Raw genomic sequence first — 15,795 nt, 5'->3', positions numbered from 1 at the left:
ACAAACCAATCTGGCAGCCACCCAGCCACATAGTTGTATTTTTCTCAGACGGTTACTCACAGCCAAGTACTTGGCAAAGAGAGTAACCAGATAAATATCAAAGCACACCACCAACAATACGATCGAGAGAATTCACTGGTACGGTGGGAGAGTGAGAGTAAAAAAACAAGGCACAAATTTCCTTCAAATTTATTTAAAACTTCAAAACGAACGGATGTACGAGAAACGCGCGCACGAATTGCAAAAAACAACAACAACAAGCAGCGCAGCATAAAAAAGCATAGCTGGGAAAACGAATGAACGCTTGCGCCGTGTAGAAAAGAAACAAGGAATTTAAGAATAAAAAAGATATTTATTGTGGAATAAATTAAAGGAAAAATTACAATACGAAAACATAAACCGTGGAAAGTGTTGTGGAAAATACAAAAAAGAGACGGGATAGATAATTGGTATATGGAAATTGCAAATTAAAAAAAATATGTGGCGGTTTCTAAACAATTTCAATTCGAATTTTAAGTTTTGTTAAACGAAATCGAAGTAAATAGAAATAACAAAAATACAAAAACAAAATGTTGAAATAAAAAACAAAATAAATTGTTGTAATTTGTTAACAAAAAAAAACGGAAAACTGTCGGGGAATTAAAGGAAGAAGAAGAGAGTACTGTGAAACCACCAACAACTAATGGAAGTTGTTTGAGCCGTAAAGAGAGAAAAAGAGAGCTCAGGGGGAGAACGACGAAACCAAACCTGAAACCTGAAGAATTGACCATAATTTCGAAAAAGTGGTTTATATCGTACATCGTTCGTTGTTGTCTGTCGTGTCGAAGAATCTTTTGCGCTGTGCTCTTTGCTTACAACAAAATAATTGCCGTCTTGTTGTACTATAAGTTCGGTTTTGTGTGTGAGAACCAAGAAAAAAATTACACAAATTAAACTTTAATTATTAAAGTGAACATAAAACAAAAATAACTGCGACAAAGAAATCAAAAGAAAACTAAAGATATGTGGCTAGTGGCCACTTTCAAGGAACGACTTAAAGTCGTTGAAAATTTCATGTGAATTGGAAAATATCGAAACAAAAGAAAAGAATTGTGGAATTGTGTGGCGAAATTTAAGGATTAGAGAAACGTTTTTTGGAGAATAGAACAAATATGATAAATAATTAAGTAAATTGGAAAAAAGTGCAACAAATTGTTCTTAAAAAATTATTAAAAATATTAATAAAAAAATTGCAAAAAAATAATACAAAATCGTTTAAGCCTTAAACTAAGCTTAACGCTTCTTCTATCCGTGGGTTAGTTTAAAAGATTCCATTGGATACAGAGCGGCGGCGAACGGCTATTAACTCCTGTTGTTTCTTTCACTCTACACCCAAAGCAGCCACAAAACTGGATTATAATGTGGCTACTGGTTAAAAACCACACCTTTGCAAAGTCTGATATATTTTGGATAAAATATTTAACATTATGGTGCCTCCTGATACCCTCCCTACTGATACAAGGAATTGCCGAAGCGGGTAAGTAATGGAAATTTTCCTGATTTTATTTTTATTTAAATTTTTGGTTAAGGAATTGCTAAGTGTATCTCTTCTTCTTCGTTTTCTTGCTATTTTTTGTCATTCCTTGAAAGAAAAAAAAATCACATTTAATTGTTCTCCATTTTGAAAATGCAATACATAGGTATGCCTGTATGTGTGTATTTGTATCTTGCTTTGAAATCAAATCCATAAGATACTTTTTTTTTGCTCAAGTCTCCTCAATCGTCCAAGAAACAAACCAAGATACACACGGATACACGTATGTGTGCACACAACTACAAAGATAATTTACTGTTTTTATTGGTTTTGTTTTTCTTGCAACTGCCACAACAAGTCTTTAAGAAGAAATACTCAAACTCACAACAACAACGGCTTCACACAAGTCTTGAAAATCCCTACACACCGCAGTATAGGCCGCCGCGCCACTGCTCGTGTTGTTGTTGTTGCTGTGCTCAATGATCATTGTAATTCCTTTGTATGTCTCTTTTGGTGTGTTGCCGTATGTCTCTCTGTTACTTGTTTCGTTTTCTTCCTTTTGCTTTTTCTGTTCTTTTTCAAGTACGGCTGGAATGGATGGCCGTTTGTTCGTTAGCCAAGACACTAACCACCACCACCCAAAGCATGGCATAGGTAATGGATGGACGGATACCTAAAACATGCAAGAAGGGAAAACCAACCCGATTATAAATCGTTGTCTTCGTTGTTGTTGTTGCCATAACTCTATTTGGTTAAAACACAAGAGACGACTTGAGTTTTTTTTAATTCCCTGCCTGCCAGCCTGTGATAGATGTGTATCCGTGTGTGTGTGTATGTGTATTTGTGAGGAGTGTAATTTTGTTGTTGTTTCCTTTCGTTTATTTTCCATCATATTTCCTTTGAACCCTGTTTTTGTGCCACCACTGCTGCTCTTTTTTTAAAAGCCGAGATCATCATGGCTGTTAAAAGAGAGTTGTGTTGTGTTCTGTGGAAATGACAGGGACTGCTGAGAGAGGGTTAATGAGGATGTCACTATATGAGAGAGTTTTACCATGAAATTTGTTGGAATTTAAAGTTGTTTAAGAAGGATATTTGATTGTTTTTATGATGAAAATTTTAGGTTATTATCAAAAAAAAAAAATGACTTAAATGTGGTTTAGGGCCACCTCTCGTATTGGGCTGATATTTTAACTATAGGCAGTTCTTGTTATTCTGATCATAACGATATATAGTTTTCCGGGCGGAAGTCCATAGTTTCCGAAATATGGGTGTAGACTTTTTTTGGAAATTTGTAACTTTATCAGTTTCTATGTTATTTAGGGGCACTTATTGGATCGGCATGAAATTTGTACACATTTTTCACAGATTTCAAGCGATTCTAAGCATTCAAAATGTCGAAGAATTCTTAAAATTTCGAAAGCTATTACGTGTCAAATGACGAAGATCTACGCAGATTGAACAGAACAAGAGAACCCTCTTAAGTCACATAAAAAAGAAGAAAATTTTCATATCTTGGACATATAATTTTATTATTTATTATGGCATGTTTATTTGCATCTTGTAATAAAACTTAGCCTATTCACAAAGATTATTTGTATATATTTTCCATTGATTTCTGTCTCGAGCTATTGTTCTAAGTTCGCTAAAAGATTTAGATGTTTCTTGAGTCACTGATCTGCGCCAAGTAGATTTAGGGCGTCCTCTTTTTCTTTTTCCCTGTGGATTCCACTCCAGAGCTGCATGAGTTACATCGTTAATGTCCTTTCGTAACGTATGTCCAATACACCTGCATTTTCTGCGTTTTATCTCACGTTCTATTTCAATTTGGTTCGTCACTTGCAATAATCGCTCATTACCTATAGTTCGTGGCCACCATATTCTTAGAATTCTACGTAGGCACCTTTTGACGAAGCACTGTAGTTTGTGAGCTATCGCCTTTGTTAAATACCAGGTCTCGCGTCCATAGATAAGAACCGATTTCACACACGCATTGAAAATTCTGATTTTGGTGGGCTGTTTAATTTTTTTGCAGCTCCACACACGACGCAATCGAGCAAAGGAGATTTTTGCTTTCCGCAGACGGTTGTCAATATCCGCTAGTGTTCCTCCGACGTCGTCAACAGCACTGCCTAGATATTCGAATTTGCGAACATCTTCCATCTCTACGTTGCCTATAGTCAGCGTGTTATCGTTGTTATCGTTAATGCGCATACTTTTTGTTTTGGTTGTGTTAAGTTTTAGGCCAACTTTCTTAGCCTCGTTAGCAAGTAAGGTAACTTGTGTTTGCATATCCTGGTATCTATTTGCTAGTAACACGATATTATCAGCGTATGCCAGCTCGCAAAGTTTTCCACTTAGTGTCCAATTAATTCCCATATTCGCTTGGTTAACTACTTGGGATAAAGCGCAACCTTGTTTTACACCGCTGATCGTTGGAAATGTATCGCTGAGTTGTCCTTCGTGCACAACTCTGCATAGTCCTCCGTCATAGCTATTTTTAATAATGTTAATAATTTTTCTAGGGATGTCTTTGAATTCTAGCGCTTTCCATATACATTATCTTTTCATTGCATCAAATGCTTTCTCAAAGTCTACAAATGTTAGATACAGACTTGAGTAAAGTTCGACGGGCTGCTCTATGAGAATTCGTATACTGTTGATATGGTCTGTGCAAATCTTGTTTGCTCTAAATCCAGCTTGGGTGTGTAAGATATTGTCGTTAAGCGACTCTTTTATTTGGCATAGTAATAATCTATTAAAAATGTTTGTTACGGACGGAATAATTGACATATCGCGCCAATTGTTCCTGTTCTTTAAATCTCCCTTTTTAGGTATTTTTATTACTAAATCTTTTGAAGGAGGGGCAGGAACAGCTGTGCCACCTTTTGTGGATCGACCTTATAACATTCTGTAGGTATTGCATCTGCTCCGGCCGTTTTACCGGATTTTTGAGTCGATATTGCGTCCACAATTTCATCGAATGTGGGTGGTTCGGTAGAAATATCTAATCTTGGGCTTAGTGGATAGAATATTTTTAGTTCCTCCTCAATTTCATCGTGCATAACATTTAGTGTTCGTTCAAAATGTTGCTTCCACGCAATCATTTGCTCATTTTTATTTGTCAATAGAGTGCCGTTGTCGTCTACAATCATATTGGAACTTCTGGTCTTGGTTCCACTTAGTTGATTTATGATTTTAAAAACATCCTTAGAATTTCCCTTTGCAGCAGCCTTTTCCGCATCTTTCCCGGGGTCGTCCATATACGTATTTTTATCAGCTCTGGTTTGTTTCTTGATTAATTTGTTTTGCCTCTCGTAATGTCTTTTAAATATCTCATATATTGCATCATTATTCTCTTCTGTGGCTAGCATTTTCCGCTTTACTTCCCGCCGATTTTCTATTAGTTTCCAACTCTCTTCTGCTCGGATTTGCTGTATCCAAGGGTCGATTCGCATGCATTCCTTAGGTCATTTTTTAGCCTTTGCCATATCTCGTCGTTGGTGCTGTCATCATAATTGATATTTATTTCCTCCACTTTTCTTCGCAGTTCATTTCTCGTTGCATCATTTTGAAGCTTGTCAGTATCAAATCTTCTTCTTTCTATAAATGTCGCAAGTGTCATAATGTTTCCCAATAAAATATTAAAAAATATGTATGTGTATAATTATGAAGTTAGCTGTAAGAAAATAAGATTAGAAAATGAATTGAAATAAAACTTTAGTTGTGTTGAATACTTAACCGCCAATTGCAAGCGTCTTCTTCTCAGCCGTTCGAAATTCCCAAAACTAAATAAAAATAGATAAAAGTTATAAATAAATTAAATTTGTATTTTTTCTATACTTCCCTTAAATTCAAGTAGAAGCTGTTGGTGCCGAAACCCTGGACTAATAAACCAAAATTTGTTATTTTGTTGCACTTAACCGGATTAACCCAGTGGGTTTGGGTTTCAAATGTCAATTCCATAGCGCAAACGTCAAATAGAGTATGTGTACTTCAAAGAAGCTTTCCTGGACCACTTCTTTTTATATACATATGTACATCCGATATGCCAATACCTTATGTGTATATTTAGACTTTTAATGAAAATAAAGACTACATATTTAGGTATTTCAACTTTTTATCGGACGTTTCCTTGGGATTTTTCAAAATCATCAGGGATAAAGTTTTTTCAATAAATAATCTTTCGTCAGTTTTCACATTTAAATATTGTCAAAATATCCCACACAAACCAAACATTTTTATAAATAATATTGAAATGCTTCTTTTGTTTTGGTTGAAGTTTCAATGTCATTTGATTGCTTTTAAGTCTGGAGCATTACCCCAATGGCTTAAACTTCATCATTACTTTCTGTTACAGAGAGTAATGTTTTTCAAAACGAACTGACAGTGTTGCAAAATTTTACTGATCATGATTTCGTGCCGGCGAAGGGATTATTAATTGGCTTTTCAATGATGCCTTTGGATTTGAAATGACGCCTTTCTAAGCAAAACCCGAACTCTTTAAGTGTCTAGTATTCTCAAAAAAATGAGAATATCACTCACTTTTCAGCTTTCCTAAAAAACATTAGAACAAAAATATTTGCAAACTATAAGCAAGTATCAACTAAAAACTCGAGCTCTGTAAGTTAAAAAAAAAAACTCACCACTGTTGCATGTGAGTGATTGTTGTTGGAATTTATTTCAAATTCCCCTGTGCATGCCATCCCCTGTAAACTACAAGTAAACTACTTTTATATAAACAAATTATATAAGCCATATGGACATATGGCATTCAATTATGGGGATGTGTAAATCGACCCGATATTAAAAAGTTAAAAAAATAAAATCCTACGCTCCATGGTACGAAAATCTGATCTGTACAGAGATCTTCCTATAAACTTGTCACAGACGAAATAGAACTACGAGCTCAGACGTATGCTATCAAACTTCGTCACCATACAAACCCAGATATGACAGGTATCTGTCATGGAACTGTAGAAGGTTTACAAGAAGAACTTCTATGGATTTAGTCGCTTAAGTCTAGAAAGCTTGATCCTTAATTACTGAATTCCATACTCCCATAACTCTCACAATTTACAAACCCAAACAGGTTAAATTTGCTTTAATTGGGAAAAATAACTGTCTGTTTGGGTCGGATGGACGAATTAAGGTATGGCGTATAGCATAAACTTAAAATTGCAACCGTAAAGCACGGTGGAGGATAACATCACATCTCAAGTATAGGAACCCTGAAAAATGCCTTGCATGAAGATTGGGGAATAATACAGATTTCTTGCACCGAAAATTTAGTTAAATCTATGCCAAAAAGGCTCAAAGCTGTAAATGAGAACAAAGGACATCATATCAAGTACTAAACACCTAAGAAATCCTTTTTTTTGAATTTTAGTGTGGATACTTTTCACAGTGAGGTAGAAATCGATGTTGTTTAACAATTTTTATTTTTTTAAATTTACTGAAATTTACCCGAATTTGCTAATTTTATTTTATTAATTTTAAGTTAAGACACTAATGTAAAAGTATAAAAAAGGACAAAAACATTTTCATTAATTTATTCTTAGCAATCGCAATTTTAATGAAAGAAACTGAAGTGGATATTTTTGACTGTGACTCACTGTAATTTATTGTAACACTTTTGGGCTGTTCATTCGCCTTGGAAATATTTATGTTTTGCTGTTCCAAGTCGAAGTCTTTAGCACTTTAATATGTTTTAGGTTGATTCTAATTGTATCTCTTTGGTTGTGAATAGCTGAATAGAACATTTTTAAACATTAACTACTCTGAAAAGATCTTTTCCAATTGATTTTAGTGCAACCAATAGAACATAACTCTCTCACAATGCTTCAAAAAAATTTCTATTATTTTTTCTTGATAACGGAAAGTTTTGTAACAGCAAGAGCCAAAAACGATTTCTTAGAATCAATATTGAAAGCGTTTTGTAAAGCATTTTAAAATAAATTTTCTCATGTTCCTCAAATATTTTATTACCCCAAATACTTGTAAATTCGGCGATTTATTTTATTTGTTGTTTCGCTTTGTATAAATTCTTGCCACCGACTTTTCGATTCCAAAAAGAATAAAAAACAATCAAATCTACTGTTGTTGTGTCCCAAAGTTAACATTGTATTTTCTAATTAAAATCTTATTTTGGGCGAGTAATAAATTTCAAAGACAAACTGGCCGTTAATTTAATTATCACTTAAATGCTAAAGAAATAACTAACTTACTTAACTTACTTAACTTCCAAGATTCCAAGATTCCAGATTCCAAGAAAATATTCTTGAAGAAATCTCAGGGAAACAAAACAAACTAACAAATCATGACAAAATGCAGTAACAAGAAAAACAAACAACAAACTTACAACTTCCATAACAAGTATATATGACATTTCATTACTATTGTTGTTGTTGTTCTAATTCAAAAAGCCAATAAAAATAACATAGAAATACAGGGGAACCGAACAGAAAAATTTCCTCACATGAAAATGGAATGTTTTTCTTTCTTTGCAAGAATAACCAAAGTCAAGCTCGAAGCTTCATACATTTCAGTAAAAGAGTTGCTTAACAAAATGAATAAATAAACATTATTTGTAATTGTGTGTGTGTGTGACGATCTAAGCCATGTGTACCAATAACTCACGCACAATACAGGCCCATTTGTATTAGAAAAAGATGACGGACGGACCTCAACACACACACAAGTTATAAGAAACATTGTAAGGACAGACAATCTTGGTAGAGGGTCGTTCGACTGACTGTTCATTTGACTTGGCCAGTCAGCCATCCAGCCATCATTTAACAAAAGCCAAACCTACCTACCAACGTACAAACTCGTACTTCGTTCGTCTTTCTTTTATAACATTTATGATGCCGCCGCCTCAGCCAAACAAAACCTTTTTAATGTTTGGCCTTTTTTAACGTCTTTTTACTACTTCTTCTCCTTTGTTTTTTCTACTTCTCCTTCTTCTTCATTTACTTTGACTTTGTCTTCTTTTTGGTGGTGAACAATATTTTGTTTATTCCTCGTCATTATTATGATCGGACGGACCAACCAACATTGCCGGGTTTGTCATCTACATCTTTTGGCTTATTTCTTGCTTTTTTCACATGTACACAAAAAAGCAAATAAACGTAGAATTGTCGTTGGGAGGAAGGAAAAAAATATAACCATATCACCGATCATATCGGCGGATATTTACCAACAATTAACCATTATACAAGACATGGTCAACAAATATGAAACGAAAATCGTGTGTGTTATTTAGAGTAGGCATGCCTTAGAAATTCACTTTTTTCCTTTGCATCTAAGCGGCAAAAATAGGTAAATATTGAAACAATATCAATTCAAAAGAGGTACTATTCAAATGAATTCCATATAATACCGAGAAGGAAAACCGGGCCTCATCGACCAACAACCCGACATATTTTATGTTTTCCTTTAAACTTATGATTAAGTTCGAAGTAGGACTATAACGGTCCACTGTTGGAAGTCATAGAAGAGTTCTTACGACAAAAAAACGTGATAAATAAACTTTTGTCAACCATCATTCTTCAGCGAATATCCCAAGTAGTCGAAACCATCCTTCGTAAAGAGCAAGCAGGATTTAGACCGGGGAGATCATGTGTGGACAATATAAACACTGTTCGAATCCTAATAGAGCAATCTATTGAATATAACAACAGTCTCTAACTCCTGTTTGTGGACTTTGAACGCGCGTTTGATACTGTGTCCCGACCCCAGGGTCACAGAAAACCTGGCAAGCCTAGAAACACATGGGTTCGTATGGTTAGAAACGAATGTCAATCTCGTAACATGACATGGAACCAAATAAAGGTCCTAGCAAATGACCGACCAAGATGGAGAGAGTTTGTTGACGCCCTATGTTCAGTATGAACTTTTGAATTATTCTTTTTTCTTGTTTTAAACTATTGTTCGTAGTATAAGACATTAAATCAAATAATTTCAAATAAAGGAATAAAAAAACGCAATAAAAACTCTGGAAAGATTGTAGGCCTGTTTCATTACCTATGCTGACAAGTGAACATTTCGAACCAGGTAAAGAGTTCTCTATTTAATTAATTTCTCGTTGGAATCGAGCTTAATGACCTCAATTGCCTTACATACAAGCCGTAGCAGCCATAGTGTATGTTATGTTGGGAACAAGACCTTGGATTCCTTTCAAGAACCTTATATAACACACCAAATGAAGGTATTACCCGAGAGAAAAGAGTTTTCGCTACACTTCTGGGACAATAAATCATGGAATATTAGAAATAAATTGGCTCAAAAAAGAGAGGTCCAGAAATATAACTGTATCAAGGCTAAGCCAAAGATAAATCATGGTAGCAACATCTACAACTGAAGCAGAAATTGTTGCAGCTTCTGAAGCAACAAAAGATGTAATTTAGATACAACGCTTATATTCCTAATCGATTGCACTAAATACTAGAGTTGGGCAATCTAGTTCCCGGAGCGGATCGATCTTTCCAGTTCCTTTTCCCAAAAGGAACTAGTTCCTTAATATAGTTCCATAGTTCCGAGAGCGATATAGTTCAATGAATATTTCTCTTTCCTCGTTCTTTCTGTCCCTTCGTTTCAAATAGTTCCGAGAGCAATATATTTCCATGAATCTTTTTCTTTCATCGTTCTTTCCGTTTCCTGTATTCTAAATAGTTACGAGATCGAAATAGTTTAACAAATGTTTCTCTATCATCGCTCTTTTTCATTGTTGGTGAATGAATTGACATAAAAATAAGTAGATTGCTGCGATGTAAAGTGCATGCGATTTACGTTTATTTTACAATGTGGCCGCATCTGAATAAGGAGTGTGGAATTAAAGTAAGAAAGGAATTATATGCACGAGAGGAACTATATGTACTAAAGGAACTATATTAACACAAGAACTTGATATAGTTCCAATAGTTCCTTGTCCGGAATAGTTCCTTGGAACTAGTTCGTTCCGGAACTACACAACACTACTAAATGTCATTCCAGTGTTATATGTCGATAATTTTGCCGCAGTATGTTTGGCTCAAATCTTGAATATCACAAACGAGCAAAGCATATCAATAATAAACATTTATTTATGCGAGAAAAAAGATAAGCTTTATGTTATACAAATACCTACCCAGAATCAATTAGATGATTTTTGGGAAATGACATCAGATCTTCTCGAAAAGTTATTTAAGATGTAGGACTACTAATTCTGACACCTTCCGTAGAAATTTCAAAATTTTAACCTTTGAAACAGAAAACAGCAAATTTATAAAATCACATTGAAAAGAAAAAGTTCACGTCTTTCACTGTATTTTACAATGCCGCAAATCATTAATTCAACGTCCTGGAATCCCGATCAGCGCAGAACAGAAAAATAATGTATAAAATCAGATCGAAAAGTAAAAGTTCGCATCTTTCACTGTATTTTACAACTTCGCAAACGTTCCGGAATCCCCTACAATACAGAAGAGGAGAATAAGGAACTTGGAAGATTACTTAGAGAGACAAAAAACTTCAGATGCAAAAAAAATCTTCGATCATTCAGCTCAACTCCAAGGAGAAATTAATATAACAAATGATTTCAGATTGGAAATTAAAAAAAGTTCTCATCTTTCACTGTATTTTATAATGTCGCAAATTATGTCAATATCGTTGTTAATTCTATATCTAAAACGGATATGCAAATAAAGAAGAGGAATCTTCTGGCATTCAGGTAATTTCGAAAGAGAAAAACAACTAACGAAATATATCGGTTACAACCAACTACTTGCACAACTTTCTAATTTGAATTTTCCCCAACAAAATATTCAATTTTTAGCGGATTTCTCGGTACAAAAGAATAGTAAGAGAGAATAGAGATAAGTTGAAACGACAGAAATACAAAACTCACGGGGAATTTAATATACAGTTGAACCTCGATTATCCGTGAATCGATTATCCGGGAACCTCCATTATCCGTGATAGAAAAGAAATGTTGGATTTTTTTCCATTTCTTCTATTTTTCGTTATAAACTTCATTGCCCGGGAGTACAAACACACTTTCCAATTAATTTGGTTAAGCAAATAAAAGGTAAACAAATGAAAACTGGAAATTCTCCCGTATTACACAATTTGTGTATTTATGGTATCATAAAAACCATGGGACAAAGTCAATTCAGATGAATCTGGTGATGATGATATTATGTATCCTTCTAAAGTTTGGTGGATTACCGTAAAAAATTTAATAAAAATTGCAGATTTTCATATTATTGTACAATATTATGCCATTTTTACTTAAAAATATGTTCAAAAACTGCATAAAAGCATTGCTCCATTATCCGGGAAAATCGATTATCCGTAATGCCTTCGGTCCCGACCATCACGGATAATCGAGGTCCGACTGTAATTAATACAGAGCTTATAATGTTAACATCTCTACGATTTTTTTCTTAAGAAACTTGCATTTTCGGTTGTGTTGAAAACCCCTCACTGATAAAAACTTAAATTTCGATATAATAATTGGTCCTAGCTCAATGAAATTTTACACAAAGATAGCTGACAATATTGTTTAATTTTTAAGATTATTTTCGTATTTTGTTTTCTTAACTTATAGTTATTTGATTCAAAGTGACAACTACTGGGACATGCCGACATTAGGAGCACTTACCCTATGAAGTCATTTTGAAATTGAGTGCATTAAAATAATTTTAAAATATTGCATGGCAGCAGCCCAAGGCTACCAAAGGTTGTTTACAACTGTAGAATTTGTAAACTTCCTCAAAATCTCATATACATATGTACATATGTACGTACATTTTTGTCTCGAATAAATTAAAATGAATGTCATTTGCAATGACATGGAATTTATCTTCACACCTTTTTTGTAAGCAAATGAAAAATGTAACACCTCTCTGTAATATAACTGTATTAAATTTTTTTCACAACATACAACCTGTCTTACAATAAAATTTACATATAACCATATAGCACATAAAAAAATGTCACATGTTGTGCAAAAACCTAACAAACATGTCAACGAAAAAAAAATCGGCCATACAATGTCGGCTTCTTCATCGTTTTGAGCCAAAACATCCTTATAAATCATTATTTTTAGGCTTTTTTTTGTAATTTGAGATCATTTTAATGATGGTGGAAGGGGAGAGGATAAGAGGAGTAACGATCTTTATATTTCTTATTTGTTGACATGGCAAATTTCTTAGCCAAAGAAAAAAATCACTACCCAAAAAACACACAGCTTAATTTGGGCCACTCTTTTTTTACACACAAAAAGTAAGGATGGCTGATCAACAAAAAAGATTGGCTGTAAAAGTATCAAATGTCACCGTAATGGTAAAACACTTGCCACCATATGTTTTCAAAAAAGCAAGTTGTTTTTAATAACATCATTTGTTGTTGCTGTTTTTATTGGCTGCTGCTGGCTGGTTATGTGGTAGCTGTTTAAAAATTTTGTACTTGATTGCCTTTTTGTGGTAATAATTAATTGCTTATTATATTTTTTGAGCAAATACCAGTATTCGACAACTACAAACAAAGATCGATCATCTTATAATGCTTAAGATTAAGAAAATGTGTCAATGTATAATAACAACATGTTGAAATAATTTTATTTTCCATTAATTAAACGGGAGAAATTTAAAATGTTTTCCTCTTAGACAGCTGATGCTTTGGTACATAGAGGTACCCTTTTTGAATAATAAATTTCAATAAAAATGTCTTTGCCACAACAACAACACTCACATACACATCAAAAAAGAAGTAAAGAAAGTCTCCTAAGGATGCCTGCGAAAGAAGCAGGAAATTATCTTCTAATTTTAACTTGAAGGTCATAACTATTTAATATTTTTTTCCATAACCCCTAAACCATGCATGAAATATAACAACAACAACAGCAGCAACACCAAATAATGCATGTGCATAAGGATATTATTTTAACAGGAAACTACATTTCACAAAAACAAACACACATGTACACTCGCATTTGCCCTGACGAGAAAAACAAGGCAATTTGATACACTCTCCTCTATAGGTAAATTTCCGTAAAGAATACTTAAAATTGTAAGGGGATATACCCACATTACTGCACACAATCACTCACAAACTGTGTGTCTCCCATACCTATAACACAGACACACAAAAATATTACACTCTGTTCCTTTTAGTTGTGTTGTTGCTGTTCTTGTTTTATTTTTGTAACCGTCAAAAAAAAAACAAGCCATACTTTAACTCACCTCACTTAACTGCATGCAGCGACCGACGGCGGCGCACATGTACACAAAGGCGGCTTAGTAGTATTCTCATTTATTCTCCCCGAAAATTTTTGTACACATGAGCACCACACTCACAATAATGTGTGATAGATACACACGCACACTCACACACGGAGAGGAAGAGACACAGATACTCGGTTGAGTAGAGTGGGCACTTAACAGGCAAAAAATAAACAACATAAAAATGCTTACATATGCATTACACACAATCGTTTGTTCGTTTGTTTCCCGAATAAACACAACAGCTGTCGTTTTTCCTGAAATACAGTAACGGCAACAACAACATCAAGGATAATGAAAATGTATATAATTCGTTTTTCGGGAAATAGATAAGGACCTTTGCATTAGTAATTTGGATTGTTATTTAAGTGTTATGTTATTTTCAAGTGAGAGAGAGGGGGTGGGGAGTTTTTGAACAGAGGGAAATAGTGGTGGTGCTAATGCAGTTTGTTGGTTCATGTTGTTGTTTTTGTTGAGGTTAATAGAGGTAGGCTTAAAACAGCAAATGTTTGGAGGAAAATAAAAAAACGAATGTGCACGAATAACGGAACAATCTTGTAATGACATAAAATATCAAAGAGAGCGGGGAGAACATATGGATAGATCTCTGAGAGTAGCAATTGAAGTCAATTGAAAAAAATACAATTTTTAATGTAAAAAGGGATAAAATAAATTCAGAAATTAGAACTAAAAATGCAAAGGAAACTGTTTCTGTAAATTATGGCTAAAAATACAGAAATTTATGAAATTTTTAAGGAAAGCAATTAAAAATGTTATGGGGATGGAAGAGGTGATACGAGTATGTGAAATGAACTTACCTATATGAATAATAGGATAGAATAATAGAAAAAAATTTCAATGACAAGCTACCCAGCAAACCAATCGTACAGATATAGTAACGAAATCGGTATGAGATTCTGAAGCTACGTCCGATGTCGGATCCGAAATCGTAACGATTTCTTAACGAAAGTTGTATAAAGTGGTTGACAAAATTTCGGAACGAAATGTAGAGAAATCGGATCAAATTCGGTCTGATTTCGCAACGAAATTGGATGAAAATCCTTGGGAAATTCGGAAGGGAAATGTATTTCCGACATTCGCTCCGAAATCGCAATGAAATCGATACAAAATCTAAACGATTTCTCCTTCCAAAAAAGCGTGTTGTAATCGGAACGAAATCTGTAGTGCTTTTCTCTAACTCATTTTTTGAGTTAGCGACAAAAATCGATAAAATTAAAACGCAAAATTATGAATGAAAAGTTTAAATAAAAGTAGACAACACTCTTGCTATCGGTAATACTTCCTTTTGGTCGCTAACTTAGCGAATAATAACGTTAATTACCGAAATTATAAGCATTTTAATTTTACCGACATTTGTCGTTAACTCAAAAAATGAGTTAGAGAATCGCACTACTGAACGATTTTGCTTCCGAAAGTGCTGGGTACATATGAGAGAAACTTATGAATGTGTGAGATAGATCATATTGTGGCATGGGAATTGACTTGAGGCATAGGAGGAATATCTATTAGTTTTTTTTATCGGAAAGGGATAAATACTAAAAAAATACTTTTTAAATATTAACTCATTTGGCGCCGAGATTTTTTTTGCGAGAAAACTTAAAATTTTATATGAAATTCATATTTTTGGAATTTCTGAAAAAATTTCTAACACCTTCTGACTATAGAATACCTTCCAGAGATCTTCTGTCTATCTATAGAAGATAGTTCAAAGGTCGTCTGTCTAAAAAAGATCTTTCAAAGGTCGACTGTCTAAAGAAGACCTTTCAAAGATATTCCGTCTATAGAAGACCAGGTCTTCTGTCTATTGAACAACTTTCTAAGACCTTATAACTATAGAATACCTTCCAGAGATCTTCTGTCTATCTGTAGAAGATAGTTCAAAGGTCATTTGTCTAAAGAAGACCTTTCAAAGGTCTTCTGTCTATAGATGACCTTTCTAAGGAATTCGGTCTAACATTTGTGTACCATACTGGCGCTGCATAGCTTACCATAGACCGGTCT

At 34.1% G+C, this 15,795-nt stretch overlaps 1 protein-coding gene across 1 annotated transcript in view; it reads left to right on the top strand.

Moving 5' to 3' along the window:
• Positions 1–220: 220 nt before the first annotated feature.
• The window catches only part of N (neurogenic locus Notch protein), a 111,572-nt gene continuing 95,997 nt past the window's right edge, over positions 221–15,795 (top strand). The window contains exon 1 of the mRNA XM_073977964.1: positions 221–1,516. Coding sequence (XP_073834065.1) covers positions 1,399–1,516 — 118 coding nt within the window. The 5' untranslated portion in view covers positions 221–1,398. The remainder of the gene's footprint in view (positions 1,517–15,795) is intronic.

Source organism: Musca autumnalis, unplaced genomic scaffold, assembly GCF_047663935.1.
Source record: "Musca autumnalis isolate F117 unplaced genomic scaffold, ASM4766393v1 scaffold_3, whole genome shotgun sequence".
Taxonomy (NCBI): domain Eukaryota; kingdom Metazoa; phylum Arthropoda; class Insecta; order Diptera; family Muscidae; genus Musca; species Musca autumnalis.
This window is presented reverse-complemented; position numbering and strand designations above follow the sequence as displayed.